Genomic DNA, 22390 nt, shown 5'->3' with positions numbered 1-22390 from the left:
TTTTTCTATTGTTTTAAACATGAATGGATGCTATATTTTGTCAAATTCCTTTTCTGCAACTATGGACATAATCTTCTATTTATTGTCATTAAGTATATTGAGGTAGTGAATTACATTTATTGATTTCCATATAATTAACCAAACTTGCATCCCTGAAATAAAACCTATTTGATCATGGTGCACTATCTTTTTAATGTGTTTTTATATGCAAATTGTCAGCATTTAATTCAGAATTTTTGCATTTATATTTATCAAGGATCTTGGTCTGAATTTTCTTTCTTTACTGTGTCTTTTTCTGGTTTTGGTATTATGGTGATACTGGCTTCATGGAATGAGTTTGGCAGTGTTCCCTCCTTTTCTATTTTGTGGAATAATTTGAGGAGAATTGGTATAAGTTCTTCTTTAAAGGTCTGATAGAATTTGGCTCAGAGTCCATCCAGTCCTGTTTTTTTTTTTTAACTTTTGATTGCTTCTTATATTTCATTACTTGAAATGGATCTATTTAAATTTTTCTATACCTTCATGGTTCAATTTGAGTAAGTCTGTGTCTCTAGGAATTTGTCAATATCTTCAAGATTTTTCTCTTATTGGAGTATAAGTTTTCAAAATAGTTTCTGGATTTCAGTAGTTTCTGTGGTGATATGTCATTTTTCATTTTGAATTTTATTAATATGAGTTTTTTTTCTCTTTTTGTTTTGATTAGTTTGGCTAAGGATTTATCAATCTTCTTTTTCTTTCAAAAAACCAACACTTTGTTTCATTAATCTTTTGAATTTTCTTATTCTAAATTTTATTGATTTCAGCTCTGATTTTAATTACTTTCTGTCTTCTACTGATTTTGGTGTTGGTTGGTTTTTCTTTTTCTAGGGTATTGAAATGTAATGTTAGAGTATTTATTATCTTTATATTCCCTAGTTGTGTAAACTCAATGATATAAAGTTTTCTCTTAGAACTTCCTTCATACTTTCCCAGAGATTTTAATATGTTGTATCACTCTTCTCATTCATAAGCATATTATTTAAAATGCAGATGTTGGAGTGATTTCTGTTTTTATCTTGTCATTGATTTCCAATTTCACTCCATAATGATCTGATAGAATACAAGGACTTATCTCTATTTTTTGTATTTGATAAGATTTACTTTGTAACCTAAAATATGCTTTATTTTAGAAAATGTTCCACATGCTTCTGAGAACAAAGTAAATTCAATGTTTGATGGATGAAATATTCTATAGATGCCTATTAGTTCCATATTATTAATTGTATTTTTTAGCTCTGTAGAATCTTTTCTTAGTTTATATTTGAATTATCTATTTAGAGGTAAGAGAGTTGTGTTAATGTCACCCAGTATTATAATCTTGTAATCTATTTGGTTCTTAATATTAAGAAGGGTTTGATTTATGTACATAGATGCACCATTGTTTGGGATGTAAGTACTCACAATCAATATATCTTGTCATTGGATCATTCTCTTAACCAATATGAAGTAGCTTTCTTTGTGTCTTCTGATTAATCTTGGCTCAAAGTCCACTTTATCTGATACTAGAATAGCTACCTCTGCTTGTTTACAAGTCCCATTTGAATGGTATGTCTTTTCTCATCCTTTCACCTTAAGTCTGCACATGTATTTGCCTGTGAGGTCTCTTGCAGACAGCATATTGTTGGGTCTTGTTTTTTATTATTACAATCTGCTAACCTACATCTTTTGAATGAAGAGTTCAAACCATTTAATTCAATGCTGTTACAGAGAGATAGTTTTTATTTCCTGCCATTTTGATTTATTTCCAATGTTTAAACTAGACTTGATTGTTTTTTGATTGACTATTCTTCTGGTGTAATTCCTCCATAAGCAGGCTTTCATTTTATTTTAATTTCTTCTTTATGAAATGTTTTATTGAGTATGTTTTGTAGTGTATGATTCTGTTTATGAACTACTTCAACTTCTGTTTGTCATGGAAAGTTTTTATTTCATCTTCAATTCAGAAGCTTAATTTTGTTGAGTATAATACTCTTGCTTGGCATCCATTTTCTTTCACATTTTGATATATATTATTCCAAGTACTCTTGGATTTTAGGGTCTGGGTTGAGAAATCAATCGAAATCCAGTTTATTTTACCTGTAAATGTGACCAGTTATTTTTCATTTGCAGCTCTAAAAATTCTATACTTATTCTGTTAAAAATTTTCATTATAAAGTGTCCTAAAGTAAACCTGTTCTGATTTTGTATATTTGGAGTAATATATGCCTCTTATATTTGAATTTTCATCTCATTATTAAGGTTTGGAAAAAATTCTGATATTATCTCATTGAAAACATTGTGCATCCCCTTAGCTTATATTTTTGATCCTTTCTCTACTCTAATGATTTTCATATTTAGCCTTCTGATGTCCAGATTTCTCAAACATTCTGTTCAGGGTCTTTTAACATCTTTTATTTATGGTCAACTTTATTTTCAAGTTTATATACTTTGTTTTTCAGGCCTCAAACTCTATCTTTAAAGTGATCAAATTCATTGGTGAAGCTTTGCATTGAATTTTTAATTTTGTTTATTTATTCTTTTATTTTTGGGATTTCCTTTAGTTCTTATTTAGAATCTCTATCTCTTTATTGTGTTCTCTTACTTCCTGTATTTTCTCTCTAATTCCACATCTTACCTCTTATTTTAGCTCATAGAACATTTTAACTATAAACTTTCTAAAATTTTTCCTCTAAAATTTCTTCCACTGTGTCATCAATGGAGTCAGTTGTTGAATCATTATGGGCTGTTTGGGTGTTTTTTTCCTTGCTTTTTCATATTATTTGTATGTCTACCCAACTAATGGGACAGTTTCTTTTAAGCCAAGGACAACTTTATGAGCTTCTTTCTCTTAAGTGCCCTGGATTGAGCAGATATCTATGTACTGATAAAATAAGTCAATGTGTGACTCTGATGGTTCCAATATCAGCAACACTTTGAGAGATGCCACTTTGCCCTATTTAATATATTTATTTCAGAGCCAAACTTCACACAATTCAACCTATGAGAACCAAAACCTATGGTTAACCAAGAACTAGACAAAGTGTCTGTAAATAAAGGCTGCTGTCATTCATTTAGTCCAAAAATTTATTGAGTGGCTAAGACATTCTAGGAACATTGAATGTCAAAATGAATGAAATACCAAACATGAGGAACACACAATGGGAATCTTCAAGAAGACAAGAAAATTCCAGGGACTCAAGATTATCTATTTTCTAAATGATTTGAACCTTGGCCCTCCCTAGTGGGCTAATACTACTTTTCTAAGGCTTTTGCTTCACAGAGCAAATACCCAGGACAAGACTCCATCAAATTTCCATTCCCAGCTTTTGTGTGTTCATCGGTGTTTCAGATTAATATTTCTTATAGTAGGAAAAACTTGAGAAGGATATGATGAGCAATGTTTTCTTTTTTTAAAAAAAAAGATGAGGAGTTCAGATATGGTTGGAATAGAGACATTAAAACTCTAAAAATAGTATTAATTGATCACAAACAATGTGGACAAACTGATTCTACTTGAGACAGACTTGCATCAGACACCATAGGACTTCTGTTTCTTGGTCTGATTTTTATGAATATGACTGAACCAACTTTCCTTCTTTCCTTTCACCTAATATGTACAGGTGAAAGTATTACATTGGCTTCAATATATAAGTTAATGGCAAAATAATGATTTTTCCTTCAGCTATCCTATAATTAATTACACATATACATGTTTATCCAACCGGGCAAATTTTACAACTATCTGGTTTCCCTTCAATGCCACAGAATGAGACTGAATGGAGGTAAAGATTGCAGCCGTGGTGAGTCTACAGCAGAAGATAGGACTCAGGCAAAGTATGCATGGCAAAAGACAGCTACAGCTAGCAGGATGATGCCGTTGATGTTCACTACTGTCCTCCACAAAGGCTTCTCAGAGGTGTCTGTCAGCTTCATCTTCATAGCTGCCTCTTCTTCCTTGGTCATCTTAGGTCCCTGGTCCAGCCCACAGAACAGGTCATAGGCCCACCTGAAGCACCCTTTTCTCTCCTCTGGAACTTCTGTATCAAGGGAAAGGCATAAAAGAATTATTGGATACAGAAACAGGAGAGATGAGAAGGGGCTTCCAGGAAGATGCTATACCATGAAGCATCTACATTCTGAAGAAATTTCCCAATTTTCTTGTTTTCGGGAATGGGAGTAGTATACAATTTTCAAATAAAGTTAAGTACAAGACAATGTTACTGAATGGATTCTACATCATCACAATCAACTAGCCTGAACTGCATATCAGACAAATGAAATGTATTTTGATTTAGAAAATTTAGATCAAGTGATAGTTTATGAGAGAGAAATGTTAACAATTGGCTGGTAAACTGTGGTGTGAAGAACATGGAAAACCCATCTGTGAAATATATAAACTCATAGCTCTCTGCTGTGTTACTGGAAAGCAACAAGGCTGGCATGACAGGAGTGAATTGGCTACATCTGTGAATTCTAAGCTTCCACATCAGATCCACCTGGATGGCAAAGAAAGGTCTGAACTGTTCCTGATGCAAAGTAGCAGTGATCAATAGTTTTGGGCCTTAAGATCTGATATTGCATATCAATACTGATGAATCAAACCATCCAACTGCCCCTTACACCCAAAGTGGATGCCTACCAAGGGAACTGATTCCCTTCTGAGCTCAGGTGTAGCACCAGAAGTAGACGGACCCAGTTTACAATCTCTCTCTTCCACTCACTAATATGAGATCAAACACACTATATTTTTGGCACCATCTTCAGAGAACACTCTTTTGCACTTTCTCATTTTCACAAATCTCAGACATTTTAAAAAGAGGCACAGAATTTTAGAAATGAGTGATCTAGGACATAAATGTATCACAATTGGTACCAAGTCCAGTCTCATGGCCTTGTTAATTCACTTCTCTTATCTTTTGGGTATCTGTAAAAGTGGATAAATATTGACTTCTTTATTGTATTAATGAAAATTTAATGAGATATTTAATTTAATGATTTAATGAGAGGGAACCCAGCACATAGTACATATTAGTAAGTAAAATCTCTTCCCCCTCTCTATCTTTTCTCTCATACAAGAGACATACCCTTTTGTACCTCTCCCATCTGTTGTATTCCAATGACATAGGGTCACTGACTAGCTCAGGTGACAAATAAGTACATGGTTATCTGAGTTAACATAAAGTTAAGTGGTCTTGGGAAACTCTCTATCTTATTTTTCTCATCTATAAAATTAGAAGACGTATGTTTGCATTATCTGCCTTAAACTATGATATGGATATGGATACAAAATGTATCATTAAATGAGTAAGTTATTTATAATTAAATGTTATGATCATGTCATTATCAATCATATGATAATGGTGGTGGTGATGACGATAAGGGGATGGTGATGCAATTTTATTCTCTTAATGTTACTAGAATCTTCCCCATAATGCTGTTTCTCAGAGAATGGTGCTTGTGACACTCAGTCCTTTTTCTTTTCTATTTTGAGACAGCATCTTATTTAATTGCCCACGATGGTCTCATATTTGCAATCCTCTTGCCCCAGCCTTTTGAATCACTGTGATTACATGTATGCATCACCAAACCCAGACCCATAAACTAGATGTGCAATAGTCTACTTTCTTACTCTGAGTTAAAATTAGATGGATCCTTGAGTTCATCAGTTTCATATCTCTTCTCTCATGCAAAAATTATCTCTTCTTCCATATTAACACTTCTTGATACTCAAGGCTCCTCATTCATGCCCTTCTAAAATCTGATATTCTCACACAGTAGGTAAACACGTTTTAAAGTAGAAGAGGAAAGAGGGCATGCTCACGGGCTAAGGTGTAGTTTTGTTGTACAGCAATGGTCTAGTAGGTGCAAGTCCTTGTTTTAATTCCCAGTACTACACAAAGGAAGAGAAAAAGAACAAGTATATGGGGGCATGCTCATGCCTGGCTGCTCCAGGAAAGCAGGAAGGAACTGCCTGATGTCAGCATCATGGACAGCTGCCTGTGGCTCCATGTTCCTCCAGACCCACAGAGATGCTGGTTTCAGAACTAAAACGTTCTTGGAGATTAAGAGCATATTGTATCAGGGCCAAGACCATTAACAGTCTCTCCCTCTCAGTGCCTCAATTTGTATCTGTAAAGTGAGATAAAAAAAATCATAAGACCTTTATGGCCCTTTCCAGAGCTAGAATTCTATGACATTCCTAATGGCCAGATTCAAAATTTGCTCTGCTTCATCTGGTGCTCTACTTCACAAGGAGTGATGAGCACTCCAGTCCAGTACCAGCAAAAGCATCGGATCTTGAGCTCCCCTACTTCTACACACCACATACATCCATTCTTCATGTGTGTATCTTACCCATATGGTGAGGAAAACTTCCAATATTGAAGCTAAAGAACACATTAATTTAAAGGGAAAGCTTCTAGGCACTAACTAAGCATCATCTCAGGCTTCCAGAGAAATTTGATTTTTTAAGTCATGTATGGTAAGACATAAAATCCCAATAGTCTCTATTTTTTTATTCTCTTTATGTTACTAGAATCAAACAAAGCTTCCTCCCCCATCTGTTCTGTTTCCAAACTATGTCAGAAGAGCCTGGCCCTTCTTTTACCTATGACTATGCCCCAAAAGCATGGTCAAGTCAAGGTGGCAAATTTCTCATGCACTGATTCACTGAGCACTGTAAATTTGAGGGGTAAGGCAGCTGAAATGGCCCTGTACCTGCCTCCCTGACCTCAACCAAGCCTCATAGTAAACTTTCCAAAATACACTTATCCATCTCATCTTTCCGCATTCCTCCTAGGGAAGGGATCTGAGCTCTGATGAAGGCATTTAGTGAGAGCTTTACATAGTCTTGCTGTTGTAAGAGTAACTTTTTTTTGGTACCAGGGATTGAACTCAGGGGCACTCGACTACTAAGCCATATCCTCAGCCCTACTTTGTATTTTATTTAGAGACAGGGTCTCACTGAGTTGCTTAGTGCCTTGCTTTTGCAAGGCACTTTGGCTTTGAACTCATGATTCTCCTGCCTCAGTTTCCTGAACTTCTGGGATTACAGGTGCGCACCACCACACCCAGCAAGAGTAAGTTTTTTATGGCTTGGAAATCAGTTTTGACTCATAAATCACCTATTTCAATGGTATCCTTCTGTGTTTCTTGGAGGTCCTCCTCTTCTGCATCCAAGTCAATACGTTCCTCTGTGCTGTTGCGCAGACTCCAACAGAGACGATAGAGCTGTGGGAAAACAGAGAAAAAGTTAACATAAAAATCCAGTGTCTTCGGCCAAGCAGTAGGAGAGCAAAGAGATAACCATCAAGAAAGGAAAAGGAATGTGGACTCTTAGTACCAACAAAGAACATAGATTACATTTCTCACCCACAGCATAATCTCTCAATATGTTGGAAATTTAGATGTAAATCATACCCGTGTATACAGAAGTTAAAGACTGCCTCAAATAAAGAAATATTTATTCAGTGATTGTTTTTACACATGATAAATGAATTGTTCCTTTTGGCACTGATACTAGGAAGTAAGATAGACAAAACAACCATTTGTCCAGATCAGCAGTGTGAGGTCATAATTTTATACTATGTCATATTACGAGGATAAGAATATGCAGAGGTATACATCAAGTTGGTAGAATAGAGACAGCCAGCACTAGTTTGCTCCTCCATGGGATGAAAACAAAGAAAAACATTGTGTAACTGCTCACAGAAGTAAGGAACTATGAGTGAACACTGGAAATTGATAGCACAGAAAATTAAACCTGATGAATTCCAGAGACAACAGAGAATAACAAAGCAAAGGAGGTAGAATACCTCAGCTCCTGGTGCCTGACACCCTGGTCAGGGGAAGGCACTGATTCCTGCAAGGAGGTAAAATCTACAGAGAAAGAGTCATGGCATGGCATAGAAGGATGCACCCTAAAGACTAACAGTTTATATAAATAGATGAACTGAAGTCTGCTTAGCAAGCTAGCTTTAAAGAAGGAACTCAACCGTATCTCTCAGCAAACCCTCAGGATGCTATGGCAAGGATCCATCTTGAGTAGGGTCCTATTGTGAGGGACTAAACAGCTCTGGGATCAGAAAACTCAGAAAAATCACATTTTAGTGTCCCTATGAACGTTCCTATGCACTGACTGGGTAGGCAGTGGCCAGTATAACTTGGGGGAGTATCCCTGACAAAAGTTTCTGAGAAATTTATGCAGGGGTTTATTTATGCTTTACTTATGCAGGGAACATAGACTACAATACATTCACGAGAATGGAGGAAACAGTAATTCAGCAGTTCTCCCTTCTGTTACTTGAAGTTACCCCAGAAGTATATTATTTTGTGTGGGAGCCAGGTCTGAAGTCATGAGGATAGAGGTCGGCAAATCGTTTGGTTTCCGTAACCAAAAGTACAGAACAAAGAATATTAAAGGCTGCAATAGAGCAGTGCAAACTCACATGTAAAGGCAAACCTATTAGAACAAAAGCAGATTTCTTGGTGGAAAATATTATCACCAGGAGGGTATGGACTGATGTATACTGAAAGAAAGTAAATGCCAATCTATATTAGTATACCCAGCGAAGTTATTCTTCACATTTGAATGATAAATAAGCACTTTCCATGATAATCACAAACAAAGGGAGTTTATAGCCATGAAGCCAGCACTGCAGAAGATACTTAAGGGACTTCTATACCTAGAAGAGGAAAAATGATAACCACAATCATGAGAACACAGGAAAGAATAAATCTCACTAAAAGAGTTGATAAGCAAATGAGAATTAGGAAAAAACTAAATATTATTAATATGTAAAACTACCAATCTTCTAAGATGAATAAGAAAAACAAATATAGAATATCCAAAACTACCAGAAGATAAACAAAAAATTTAGAAACCTGTACACACTTCTCAACAAAAATAATGAATGTAAATGAATCCTCCAATTAAAAAATACATACTGGCCAACTGGATTAAAAAACAAGATGTAACAATCTGCTGCATACAAGAAACTCATGTCATAATTAAGGGCATGAACAGACTGAAAATGAAAGGATAGAGAATGAAATTTCATGAAAATGAAATATGAAAGCAAATAGCAGTATTTATTTATGATTTACTTTTAGCAAGATTTGCAGAAGAGACAAGGAAGATCACTACAGACTTATAAAGGGAAAAATTCATCAAGAAGATATAATGATTATAAATATATATGCACAAAATGTCAGGGTTTCCAGTTTTGTTAAACAAAGACAATTGAATATAAACAAAGAGATAAGCTTAAATACAATAATAGTAGATGATTTCAATATCACACTCTCAGCAAGTGATAGATCATCCAGACAATAAACCATTAAAGAAACATCAGAGTTAAATTATACTACATATCAGGTGGACTTAATATACAACCACAGAAATTTCACACCAAAACTGTATAACACGTATTTTCATAAGTACATGGAAGATTTTCCAAAATAGATCATATATTAGGCCATAAATCAAGTCTTACAAATGATAAAAAGTTGAAATAATTTGTTATATCTAATCAGATCATAATTTGGTGAAACTAGAATTAAGAGGAAGAGGAACTACAGAAATTATATGAACACATGGAGATTGAACAATATACTTTTTTTGGTGGTATGGGGTTACTCTACCACTGAGCTACATCCCCAGCTCTATCTTTAATTTTATTTTGAGACAGTATCTCACTAAGTTGCCCAGGTTAACTTCAAACTTGTGATCCTTCCTGACAAGTATCTGGGATTATAGGTGTCCACCACCACACCAAGCTGATAATACACTTTTGAATAAACAGTGGGTCATTGAAGAATCTGGAAGGAAATCTAAAAATTTCTAGAATCAAGTGAAAATGGAAATATAACATACCCTTATCTTGCAGGATACAATGAAAACAGTATGAAGAGGAAAATTTAGAGCTATGAGTGTTTGCATTAACAACAACAACAAAACCATAGAGATCATAAATAAATAACCTAAACATGGCAAGGCCAAGAACAAACTAAACCCCCAATCAGTAGAGTACAGAAATAATAAAGATTAGGGCAAAAATAAATAAATTAGAGACAATATGAATGATACAAAGGATTGATGAAACAAAGAGTTGGTCCTATGAAAAGCTAAAATTCACAAGCCCTTGACTAAATCTACCAAAGATTATAAGATTAAAAAATACATACTGGCCAACTGGATTAAAAAATAAGACCCAAATAAATAGAAAGAGATAAGAAGGGGGATATACAACTGATACCATTGAAATTCACTGGATCATTTGGGAATATTTTTAAAAACTTTATGTAAAACAAATTAAAAAATATCTAATGGACAAATTTCTGGACACATATGACATTCCATAATGAACCAAAATAGAAAATAAAAGATAAAATTAAAATAAACAGCTAAATAGATCAATAAGAAATGAGATTGAAATAGTCATAAAAAGTATTACAACAAAGATAAGCTCAGAATAGATTCACTGCTGAATTTTACCAGACTTTTAAAGAAGAAATAATATCAACTACCAAAGCTCCTCAAAATATTTCATAACTTAGAAAGGGAAGGACCCTTTTAAACTCATTCTACAAAGCCAGTATCACTCTACTATCATAACATGATAAGGACACAACACATATACTCATAAGGAAACTATAGGTCAATAACCCTGTCATCATAGTGCATAAAATCTCAATAAAATACTTGAAAATTGAATCAACAGCACATTAAAAGATCATACAGCATGAGCAAGTTAGTTTTATTCCAGTGATGTAAGTCTGATTCAACACACACAAATCAATAAATGCAATACAGCACACAAATAGAACCAAAGACACATATCACATAATCATCTCAATAGATTCAGAAAGGACCTTTGAGAAAATTGTGTATCTCTTCATGATAAAAACTCTGATTACTTTAGGGATAGAAATATCATATGTCAATACAATAAAGGCTATATATCACAAGCCCATAGCTAACATCATACTGAAAGGAGAAAAATAAAATCATTTCCTCTAAAACTAGAAAAATACAAGAATGTCCACTCTTATTCAATATAGTATTTTTTTTAAAGAAAGAGTGGGGGAGAGAGAGAGAATTTTTTAATATTTATCCCCCAGTTCTCGGTGGACACAACATCTTTGTTTGTACGTGGTGCTGAGGATCGAACCTGGGCCGCACGCATGCCAGGCGAGCTTGCTACCGCCTGAGCCACATCCCCAGCCCATCAATATAGTATTTGAAATTTCATCCAGAGCAATCAGGCAAGAAAAACAAATAAAAGAGATACAAAGAAAAAAATGAGGAAGTCAGATTTTCCCTCTTTGCAGATGGTGCAATTCTATATTTAGAGAACCCTAAACCCTAAAAGCTTTTAGAACTGATAAACAAATTTAACAAAGTAGCAGATACAAAATCAAACATACAAAAGTCAATAACTTTTTTATACATCAAAAATGAACTTCCTGAGAAACAAATTAGGAAAAAAAATCTCTCACTTTATAATAAGTGAGAAAAAACAAATAAATAATATACCTAGGAATAAACTTGACCAAGATGATAAAAAACCTACAATGAAAATTTCAAAGCCCTGAAGAAAAAACTGAAAAAGACACTAGAATGTGGAAAAACACCACTGTACATGGATTGGAGAATGAATATTGTTTAAATGAGTATACTACAAAAAGTGATCTACAGATTCAATATAGTCCTCATAAAAATACCAATGACATTCTTCACAGAACTAGGAAAAACAATCCTAAAATTCATATGAAAGCACAAAAGACCCCTAACAGCCAAAGCAATCCTTGGCAACAGGGCAACACTAAGGGATGATAATTCCTGGTTTCAAAACATACTACAGAGCAATAATAATAAAAACAGAATGGCAATGACATACAAATAGAAAGGTAGTTTGATTAAATAGAATAGAGGACACAGAAATAAACTCATGCATCTTTAGCTAATTGATTCTCAACAAAAGTACCAAAAAATATGTTGGAGAAAAGACAGTCTCTTCAACAAATGATGTTGAGAAAACTGAATACCCACATGGAGAAGATTGAAACTAGGGTCCTATCTCTCATCCTGTATAAAAAATAAACTCAAATAAATAAATAAATAAATCCAAAATGAATCAAAGATATTAATGTAAGACCTGAAGCTTTGAAATGACTAGAAGAAAGCATAGATATTGCTACAAGCAACAATTTCCTTGAATAGGATTCCAATAGCCCAGGAAACAAAAGAAATAATTGAAAAAAAGGATCACATCATATTAAAAAGTTTCTGCACAATAAGAGAAACAATCATCAGAGTGAAGAGATAACCTACAATATTGGAGGAAACAAAATCTTTGCTAGCTATTCATTTGACAAAGAATTAATATCAAGAATATATAATTTTTAAAAGTTAACAAAAGAATAAGCAATCTAATCAAGAAATGAGCAAATGGTGTGAAAAGATACTTCTCAAGAGAAGAGTATGGATGGCCAATAAATATATTTTTAAATGATATATAATCTTTATTCATCAGGCAAGTGCAAATCAAAACTATACTGAGATTCCATCTGACTGAAATATAGTCAGAATGGCTATTATAAAAATTAATAAATAAATAACAAATGTAGGCAAAGATGTGGAGAAAAAAGAACCCTTTTACAATTTTGGTGGGAGTGTAAATTAGCTCTGTCACTATAGCAATCAGTATGGAGTTTCCTTAAAAAATTAAAAATAGAATTACCAAACAATCCAGCTATATCAATCCTGGGTATATATCCAGAGGAAATAAGTCAGTGTACCAAAGAGGTACCTGTACACCCATGTTTATTACAGCACCATTCATAATTGTAAAGATACTGAATCAGTCCAGGTGCTCATCAACAGATGAATGAATTTTAAAAATGGTATATATACACTATGAATATCATTCAGTCATAAAGAATAATGAAATCATGTCATTTTCAGGAAAATTGATGGAATTGGAGGATATGTTAAGTGAAATCAGCCAAAAAAAACACAAAAAACAAGTAGGGCATGTTTTCTTCTGTCCATTGGTAACTACCTTGCTTTCTCTACTTTAAAAGGAAACACAGAACTAAATGTGTTTGGGGCCACAAGTTTGAGGCATGGGGAAGCAGGTGATAGCTCTATGAAAGAAAGCCTGTGACAGATACAGTCAATAAACATCATGCTGATTTTGCAGTAATGAAATCAGTTTTTATTTGACATATAGATTTGTCACGGCTTTTGGAAATTTGGCAATGATGTTGAAGGTCTCTAATGGTCCTATAGTTCTTGTATTCAGGTATGCATAAATAAAGTATTAATAAAAACTTTTCTCTTTTTGTATGGGCATATATGATCTTGGGTTAATTTCTTATCTCTGTTCCCTTGGAAACCTGAAAAAGGTGGAATGCCATTTGAATTGGTTTTTCAGGCTTATATTGCTTATAGGCCCATAATTACTCATTTTTTCTAGATTGGGAGGGATACGAATGAACCCTAAACCAATGGAAGCATCTTTATTTAGAGAAGAGTACTTTTAATTTATGAAGTATTAAATCAATTGGACCTTGATATTGTGTTATGGTTTGAATGTCCCCTAGAAAACTTATGTTGAAATTTAACTGCCATTGTGTCAGTATTAACAGGTGTCAGCATACTACAATGATACAGGCACATCACAGTCTATAGCAGTGCAATTAACAATAGTCAAATTATGGAACAATCCCAGGTGCCCATTAACAGATGAATCAATAAAGAATATGTGGCATTGCTACAGGGCCTGACTCGGGCCTACCTGAAGGAATGTTTATCTTGCTCATTTTGCGGCAGGGAAGTCCTACCATAGAATGCTATGTTTTGGGACAGAGTGCTGTCACAACTCTGGCAAGTACCATTTCCTTGCTCCTTTGACAAGGAGTTTTTCCCCTGTTGGTTCAAGGTAAGCCTACATGGCAGTTTCTAACCTCTTGGTGTCTGGACTCCTGTAAGATGATATGTTGTGCATCACTTCTGGACTATTATTACTGTTATATGTAAATTGGCACACACCCACTATAAAAGCTATTTTTTCTGTGCAATAAAACAGACACTGTTTTCTGAAACCATCTCTGGAGGGGTTTCTCCATGCTCTCAAGCTCCCCACAGTTGACACTGGAAGGGCAGGACCCTCAGCATGGCATGTATACACAATAGCTTTTTAATTTTTTTTAGTTGTTGATAGACTTTTATTTTTTATTTATTTATATGCAGTGCTGAGAATTGAACCCAGGGCCTCACACATGCCAAGCAAGTATGCTACTGCCAGGCCCCAGCCCCAGACCCACAATGGCTTTATACTGAGCTATAAAGGAGAATAGAATAATGTCATTTGCTGGTAAATGGATGTAATTGGAGAACATCAGGCTAAGTGAAATAAGTCAGACTCACAAAGTCAAAGGTCAATTGTCTTTGCACACAAGCAGAAGTTAGAAACAAGGGGAGAAGAGGGTTGAGGAATCCCATGAAGACAGAAAGGAGATCAGTAAGGAAAAAGAAGGGGATTAAGGGTGACAGAGGATGGAAGGGAAAAGGGAGGAACTGCAGAATGAAATTGATCAAGTTATGCTATGTAAATATATGAGTATTCTACATTCAATTCCACCTTCATGTATATCTATGAAGCACCAATTAAAATCAATGAATAAACAGAAGTAAGTCCAGTAGAGTAGAGGAAGAAAATGGGCAGGGAGGAGACAAGGAAAAATGGAAGTACTGGGGATTGAAATGAAACAAATTATATTCCATGTATGTAGGCATATGTCAAAATAAACCCCACTAATATTTATAACTATAATGCAAAAATAAGAACATTTTTTTAAAAAGGGATAATTAGATAATGAGGAATCTGTTCTTATGAGTGGATTGAATCCACTATTATGGGAGCAATTTTCTGATAAAAGGATGAAGTTTGCCTTCGATTAATTCATATCCCTCTCTCATTCTTTATTGCCAAATAATACCTTCCATTAGGTTATGATGTGGCAAGAGGGTCCTCACCAGATGCACCCATAAATCTTAGACTTGAGGCTTCAAGGACAGAAAATGAAATAAACTTTTATTACTTATAATCTACCCAATCTGTGGCATTCTGTTATAGCAGCAGAAAACAGACTAAGATATATTGTTAGAAATATCTTAAATTTTATAAAAAACTCTTTGGCAGCTTAAGTGGAAAATATCAAAAGGTAAAACATACTTCTGATTTCCCTGAGTTTAGAAATTTTTGTAACCAGGTCTCAGAAGCTTCAACTATGGGACTGTTATAAGAAACACCAGATCCTATTTTGAACATAGGTTTCTGAGCCATGGTAGCCCCATGCTTGCTCATGTGATCTCATTTCCCTTGCACATGTACTATCACTCAGGGAGCAGGATCCAGAGACAACCCCCCTGGACTGAAGTGTGGACTGTCAAAAGATTCCCATTAAAAATGCACTCTTGAAACTTCCTAGCTGGCATACCATGTTTCCTGTCCTGCGTCCTTCTACACAAAACTAAGGGCAAATACAAATCATTTTATTCATGCAGGTGGGAGATGTCTAGTTGAGCTGAGGTCAATTGAGAGTGTTGCAACATGAATGTGAAACAAGGACAGACGAGGTCTTCTGAATGGATACTCACATGCACATCTGGAATGGGCTTAGTGAAGAGGGAGATGACCACGATGGTGATGATAGAAATGAAAAAGAGGAGAATGGCAAAATATAAGTAGTGGACCCCACAGATAATGGTGGGACAGTTGCTGGGCTCCACGCAGCTCCCAGTTCCATAGGCAAACTCAGTAATCATACGGGAAATCCCAATCAGAAATCCTAGGATGAGTCCCCAAAAGGCTCCCTGTGAAAGAAAATCCTGAATTAATGAGTACTGAACCCTCAAAACAGAATTCTAACATTCCAAGAGCTGAGTGGGCAGAGGCAAAGGAATAAAGCTGAGAGAAATGGTAGCTCTAGACCATCTGAAGCCAGACCATCATGGTGCAGGACAGGGCTGGGACTGTTAAGTCAGGCTTCCAGGGGGTCTCTCTATCTTGTTTCAGCAGCATGATTTCACCTGCATCATTAAACAAGGACTCATAATATAATGGGGTAAAGTGATTAATAACTCATATGGAATTTTAATCTCCTCTAAATTCCAAAAATTCCTTTTAACTTAAAAAAAAAATATTTGAACTCTCCACCTCAACTATTGTCACCACCTGCATCCAGATTTAGGTCAGTTCAGATATAAAGTGATCACTTGTAAAGCATTTTGTCTACCTTGAAGACACCAAAAAATTAATTAGGTATCTGCGGGGTAGAAAAAGTAACTTTTCCATATATAAATAGAATAAACTGGAGAGAATTGGGTGGGTTCACCCTCGTTGTTGTGGCCACAGCACTGTGAACACATGTCCACGTCAGACCAATTTTACTGCCATGCAATCACTCGTTCATTTCTCTGCCTCTACATTTTAACTGGGAATTTTTCCAGAGAAGGAACCAAATTTCATTCACTTAATGTAGCTAGTGCCTGGCATCTGAAATTGTCTATTAAATCAATAAATGAGAAAGAAAAAAAATTTCCCATAATGTATTCCTTTAAAAAATACTTTTATTTTAGTTACTATGAATAATGCTTCTTTTTTGGCAATTAATTTCTATTCCATTACTTTTAGTCTCAAGTGGCTTTTAAAAAATTGATAGCCATTGACCTTTTATTGTGCATTTTAGGATGTTTAGCATATCCTTGACCTCTAACCACTAGGTGTATGCAGGGTTCTCTGAAGCAGAATTATCAAAAATGTTTACAAACATTGCTCTTAAAGGGAGTGAAAAAACACCTCCAATATAGTATGACTATGGTCTATCTCAATTCATATTTTTATTTTTAAAAGTGCTGCCATTGCCAAATAGGATATTCTTGTGGCCTGTTGCAGTACCAACCTGGGCTTAGACATAAGTTTAAAATTTTATTTTATAATATTCTAGGGAACCAGCTTTCTGCTAATCCCTATTGTCCAAAGAAGTATGTGTATATATATATATATATATATATATATATATATATATATATATCCTGTTTTATTAATTTCTGGTTTAATTATGATCTTTCCAAGGTATCTGCGTGCCCAGTTTTGTGTAACTAGAAAATCTAGATTATCTTAAAGTAACAATGTTGATCTGCTCTTACAGAATTTAAAAAGAACTGGTTTAAGGATCAACATTATTGCTTTAAGATAATTGTCAACTTTTGTGTTTTATCAGGGTAATTTATTGTGTCTATTAGATTTTCATTACTTAGGGACACTAAGTCTTAAAAGAATTATGGTTTGTTTAAGTTCCTGACTGTTGAACACCTTTTAAATGATTGCTTCATAACTCTGTTTAAATAAACAACTGCTATTTTAGGTTATTTTATTACATCTAATACCCTAAATATATGTGACTAGAAATGTGCCTACATCTGAGGCTTAATATGTTTGTCTAAATTTTGTATAAATCTTATAGAGAAAAGCTTGTAGAATTAAAGCTATGTAGGTTTAATATAGGAAAGGTGACCAATAAGTGTTCTCCTCTATAAAATATATGTTGTATCTAGAAATTAAACATAAATGGTCAATGAAACTTTTGTATTTGGTCTGCATCTGCTTGCTTTACTAAATATATTTTTTGTTATTCTAAAAAAAGACTATACCTGTTGTGTTTTATGCACCTCAAAACTGGGTTACTCCACTGAGGTACATTCCTGATGCAGTATACATCTGTTTCTCTCCTTTTGAAATGAGGAAATGTCTCCAATGAAAACTATGTTATCAATTTTATTCTTTTGGATGGTAAGCTACATGGTCAGCACTGCTGCTCTTTCTCAGCCCTTCCCAGGTAGATAGATGGTTGGAAAGAGAGACAGCTGAGCAACACCCCAGTTGTTCAGCATATCCAAATACATCTTTCTCATTGTGCTTTAAAATCAGCAATGGCACACTACTGTTGGCTTATATTCTTTAACCTGGCTTTCAAAGTGACTATTCCTATTCTTTGACCTGCTTTTCCAGCTGCATCTTCCATTATCCACAGACTCTCTCTCTCCAGCCAGGTAAGATTCCTTGCAAGTCCCTTGCCTTCTCCTTCTCCTTTCCTTTCCACATTTGGGCAAGGCTCTTCTCTCTGTCTTAAATTCTCTCTCTGTCTTTTTAAATACCCCCCAGTCCCACAGTTTCCAAGGCACCTTCCCTGACCATTTTAGCATGTGTCGATTGATATAGCCTTTCCTGAATTTCTTCCTACTTAAATTTTAAAAAAATTTGTTTGTAGCTGTAGATGGACAGAATGCCTTTATTTTATTTGTTTATTTTTATGTGGTGCTGAGAATCGAACCCAGCACACTGCACATGCTCCCAAGTACTCCATCACTGAGCTACAGCCCTATCCCCTCTTTGTACCTACATTTTGAACCACATTTTTAAAATGCTTCAATTCTTATCTATCTCACATTGTTTTTCAGATAAAATGTTTGAGTAACAGGACCTTTTCCTTCACTGGGTCCTGAAGAGTGCTGGCTGAAAAACCAAGTTCACACCACAGCCACTGGAAGTAACTTGTGCTAGGATTTCCTGTGGAGCTGCTCACCCAGAGACTACAAACTTCATAGGAGGCACCAAGGTTGGATAGAAAATGTACAATATGAGTTGAGACCTTGTACCAAGAAGGACAGGGTTTTTAGAGAGAAAGAAGACCCAGTACTAACTCCTAAGGAGTTTATTCCAACTCTTAGAGAGTCCCCATGATCCATAGAGACTTTCCCATATAAACCTTTAGAGGTAAATTCATTTCTTCTTAAGATCTCTGGGAAATAGAATCCCTTCCACAGAGAATATACCCATAGAAAATTCTGTGGCAGACTGGCTTTTCTGAACACGTCAAAGCAATACCTACAGGTTCAGTGATTCTCTTCCAGAAAACAGCAAGCAGGAAGACAGCTGCAATGGGTGGTCCCAAGTAACTGGTAATGGACTGGATATAATCGAAGAGCTGCCCACTTTGCGCTGACTGCACAATGGGCACCCAGGCAATGCTGATGGCAATCAGAAAGAGAATGAACAACCTGAAATCAAATTCCACACAACAGAATGTTAATATAAAAATATATATTATTTTATATACCACACATATATATATATAAACATCATTAGCAAAAAAATATATATACATATATATATACATATATATGTATATATATACATATATATATACACACACATACACATATGAACAAATACACACATATATAACATGACCACAGCAAGAAAAATTAATAAACAAATTCATTCTTGAGTATTTTTTCCTCCCTCTTCATCTGTGGCTATGGGTAAATGAAACACACTTGGTTTTCAATAGTTATTTATTGAAATCATTCCCATACAAAAATCCCACTTAGGGAGGCAGTAGAGTACAGGGACAAGGTTATATACTTTGGAGCAAGACAGTCCTGGATTAAAATTTTTTCTATCCTTGTGTGATATAGGACACATTGCTGAGCTTCTCTCTAAATCTCAAATTTTCCAACTCTAGACATAGAAAAATGTGACTGACCACGAAAAATTGGAATAAGCATTAGTGAGAGTAAAATGCCTCACAAATAGTAGGAATTCAATAAATAGTTAAAAAAACCTAGTGTTATTATTTTCTCCTCCTTCTTCCTCATAATAAAATTTAAAATAAGCCAAAGAAAGTTTATAAAGGAATAGTCTAGATAGGAAGGGACACAATTAGGTATTTCCAGCTCTCTTCCTCTTGAGTTTTACCATGTCCTAAAAAGATTGGAGATTCTTTTATAAGCTCTTATTACTTGACTCTTTATTTAATTATAAATTAAAGGGATCTTGTGAAAAATAGAAGGAAGAACAGCAGAATAGAGAAAGAGGATTGAGGAGAGGAAGGAGGGATGGGAAAGGGGAAGAACAGCAGAATGAAATTGACCAAATTAAGAATATACCACAATGAAATTAATTTTGTGTATAACTGTAATGCTTCTCTTGAAAAAAAAAGAACAAGGGCTGGAGTTGTGGCTCAGTGATAGAACACTTGCCTGGCATGTGTGAGGCCCTGGGTTCAATCCTCAGCACCACATATAAATAAATAAAATAAAAGAGCCATTGACAACTAAAAAATGTTTTTAAAAAATCCAACAAAACAAATAAATGGAAAAAGAGCACTAGAATAGGAGAAGGGAATCAGGAAGAGGGAGAAGAGGAGGGAAAGGGAAAGAACTGGGGATTGAAATGCAGCAAATTATGTTATATGCCTCTAAGAATATGTTCCACTATTATCTAAAACTATAATACACTAGTAAAAGCATTTTTTTAAAAGCTTTGATTCACTTATCTCACATGTATTTAAGGCAAAAGAGTCTTAAACTGATATTCTTAAATTTGTGTTTTTATATATTTCTCACTCTGAAATTTCCTCCCATTGCCCCCTATTTACCCCAATTCTACCTACCACTTTGAACCCAGTTAAGGTTCTTCCTCCTCCAGGGCCCTTTCCCAAGTATGCCATACTATGCTCACTTTTCCCTTATCTGAGTCCCTGATTGCTCTTACAGTCCACACAGCAGAGTTTCAAACTGTTTCACATCACTGTGAGCTTGTACAGGAGACTGAGATAAGCCACAAGATAGTAGTTATGGGATGTAAGGAAGTGTGAGACCCAACATACTCTTAGGACTAGGGGATCCAGACCTGTACAAAGAAACAAAGTGATCTTCTTTTCCATTTTGCACTTGAGTCTTACAAATACCAAGGAAAGTTAGTAAGTGCCTTTTTAAGGGAAAGCCAGTCAAGGTAGTAGTACTATTTTCTATGATACAGAGTAATAGATTCTGAGCTGGTCATATCTCCCTTGGCTGCCTTTCTTTAGCCCAGAGACCTATGAAGAGACAGCCCATATCCCTCCTGAACTCATTGGGAATCTTTTATTTAACTAACATCCCAGGGTTTGTTCCACCTGACCTGACAAGAGTGCTTTAGCCCCATGAAGAGATATATCAGCAGTCAGGCACATACTGTAATCCCAGTAACTCAAGAGGTTGATTTATAGAATCGCATTTGAGGCCAGCCTGGACAATAGAGCAAGACACTGTTGCAAAATTTAAAAAAAACAAAAATGGTTGTGATAGTAGGTCATTGGTAGAGCACCCCTTGGCAACATTCCCAGTACTAGGGAGATTAAGGAGAGAGGGAGCTGGAGAGAAAGAGAAGAGACACATTTCTATGAACCCTCTGTCCAGAGCATTTGCTTAATGGCTAATCATGATAATGAACACACCTGATCCATTTGACAATTTTTGATATTTTCAGAGTCCTGTTGTGTTTATTAACTCATTTATGACAGTAAATGGGCTCAATCTTTATCACATATAAATAAATAAATAAATAAATAAATAAATAAATAAATAAAATAAAAGACCCATTGACAACTGGTTTGATGACCAGAGCAATTTATGACCTCCAATTCTCCAATTTAAAGTTAAATACCATTGAAGGGCAAATATAACAAGCCACCAATGTCACTCTACCAGCACCATCCAATCTTTCCTAACTGATCATTCTCTGATCATTTAAGCTTTTACATGATGGATGACTCTGCATTTACCTTCCTGCAATCATGAGCTCTTTCTCAGATGCTTGCTTCCGGATCTTCGTGTAGATGTCCATGGTGAAGAGGGTGCTGGCACTGTTGAAGATGGAAGTTAGGGAGCTCATGAGAGAAGCCATCATAACCGACAGCATCAGGCCTCGCAATCCTGGAAGACAAGGAAGTTCTGAGTGGCACATCTAGTACTTCAGCAGGACTCAACTTTTGTTTGCTTCTGAAACTGTGCCATCTTCTCCAGTTCATTTTTCCAGAAAGAATAAATGTTTTAATTTGGGCATAGTGGTGCACACCTATAATCCCAGTGGATCAGGAAGCTGAGGCAGTGAGGATCACAAGTTCAAAGCCAGTCTCAGGAATTCAGCGAGAACCTAAGCAAGTTGGAGAGATCCTGACTCTAAATAAAATATTTTTTAAAAGGGGTGGGAATGTGGCTCATTGGTTAAATACCCCTGATTAAATACCTGCTACCAAAACAAAATAAAACAAAAAGAATAAATGTTTTAAGAAATGGGCCATGGCTTTAAATTGTAATCCCATGACAACCTACAAAGCTCTAAATAAAAACCATATCTGAGGTAAATACTTTGCAATTGAATAATAATGATGGTGATGATGGTGGTGCTGGTACTTCCACTTGGGGTTTTATATGACCTCTCAATCTCAAAAGATTAATGATACAGCACACATATAT

General features: G+C 35.2%; 1 protein-coding gene across 1 annotated transcript in view; it reads right to left on the bottom strand.

Annotated features, from left to right (window-relative positions):
• Positions 1-2808: 2808 nt before the first annotated feature.
• The window catches only part of LOC124089423 (sodium/glucose cotransporter 1-like), an 82831-nt gene continuing 63249 nt past the window's right edge, over positions 2809-22390 (bottom strand). The window contains 5 exon segments of the mRNA XM_046439441.2: positions 2809-4055; positions 7143-7248; positions 15686-15901; positions 18979-19147; positions 21697-21847. Of these exon segments, the coding sequence (XP_046295397.1) occupies positions 3844-4055; positions 7143-7248; positions 15686-15901; positions 18979-19147; positions 21697-21847 (854 nt within the window). The 3' untranslated portion in view covers positions 2809-3843.

Source organism: Marmota monax, unplaced genomic scaffold, assembly GCF_021218885.2.
Source record: "Marmota monax isolate L192 unplaced genomic scaffold, Marmota_monax_Labrador192_F-V1.1 WCK01_AAM20220418_F8-fsc00253, whole genome shotgun sequence".
Taxonomy (NCBI): Eukaryota; Metazoa; Chordata; class Mammalia; order Rodentia; family Sciuridae; genus Marmota; species Marmota monax.
Note: the sequence above shows the minus strand (reverse complement) of the source record. Positions and strands in the feature narration are given on the sequence as shown.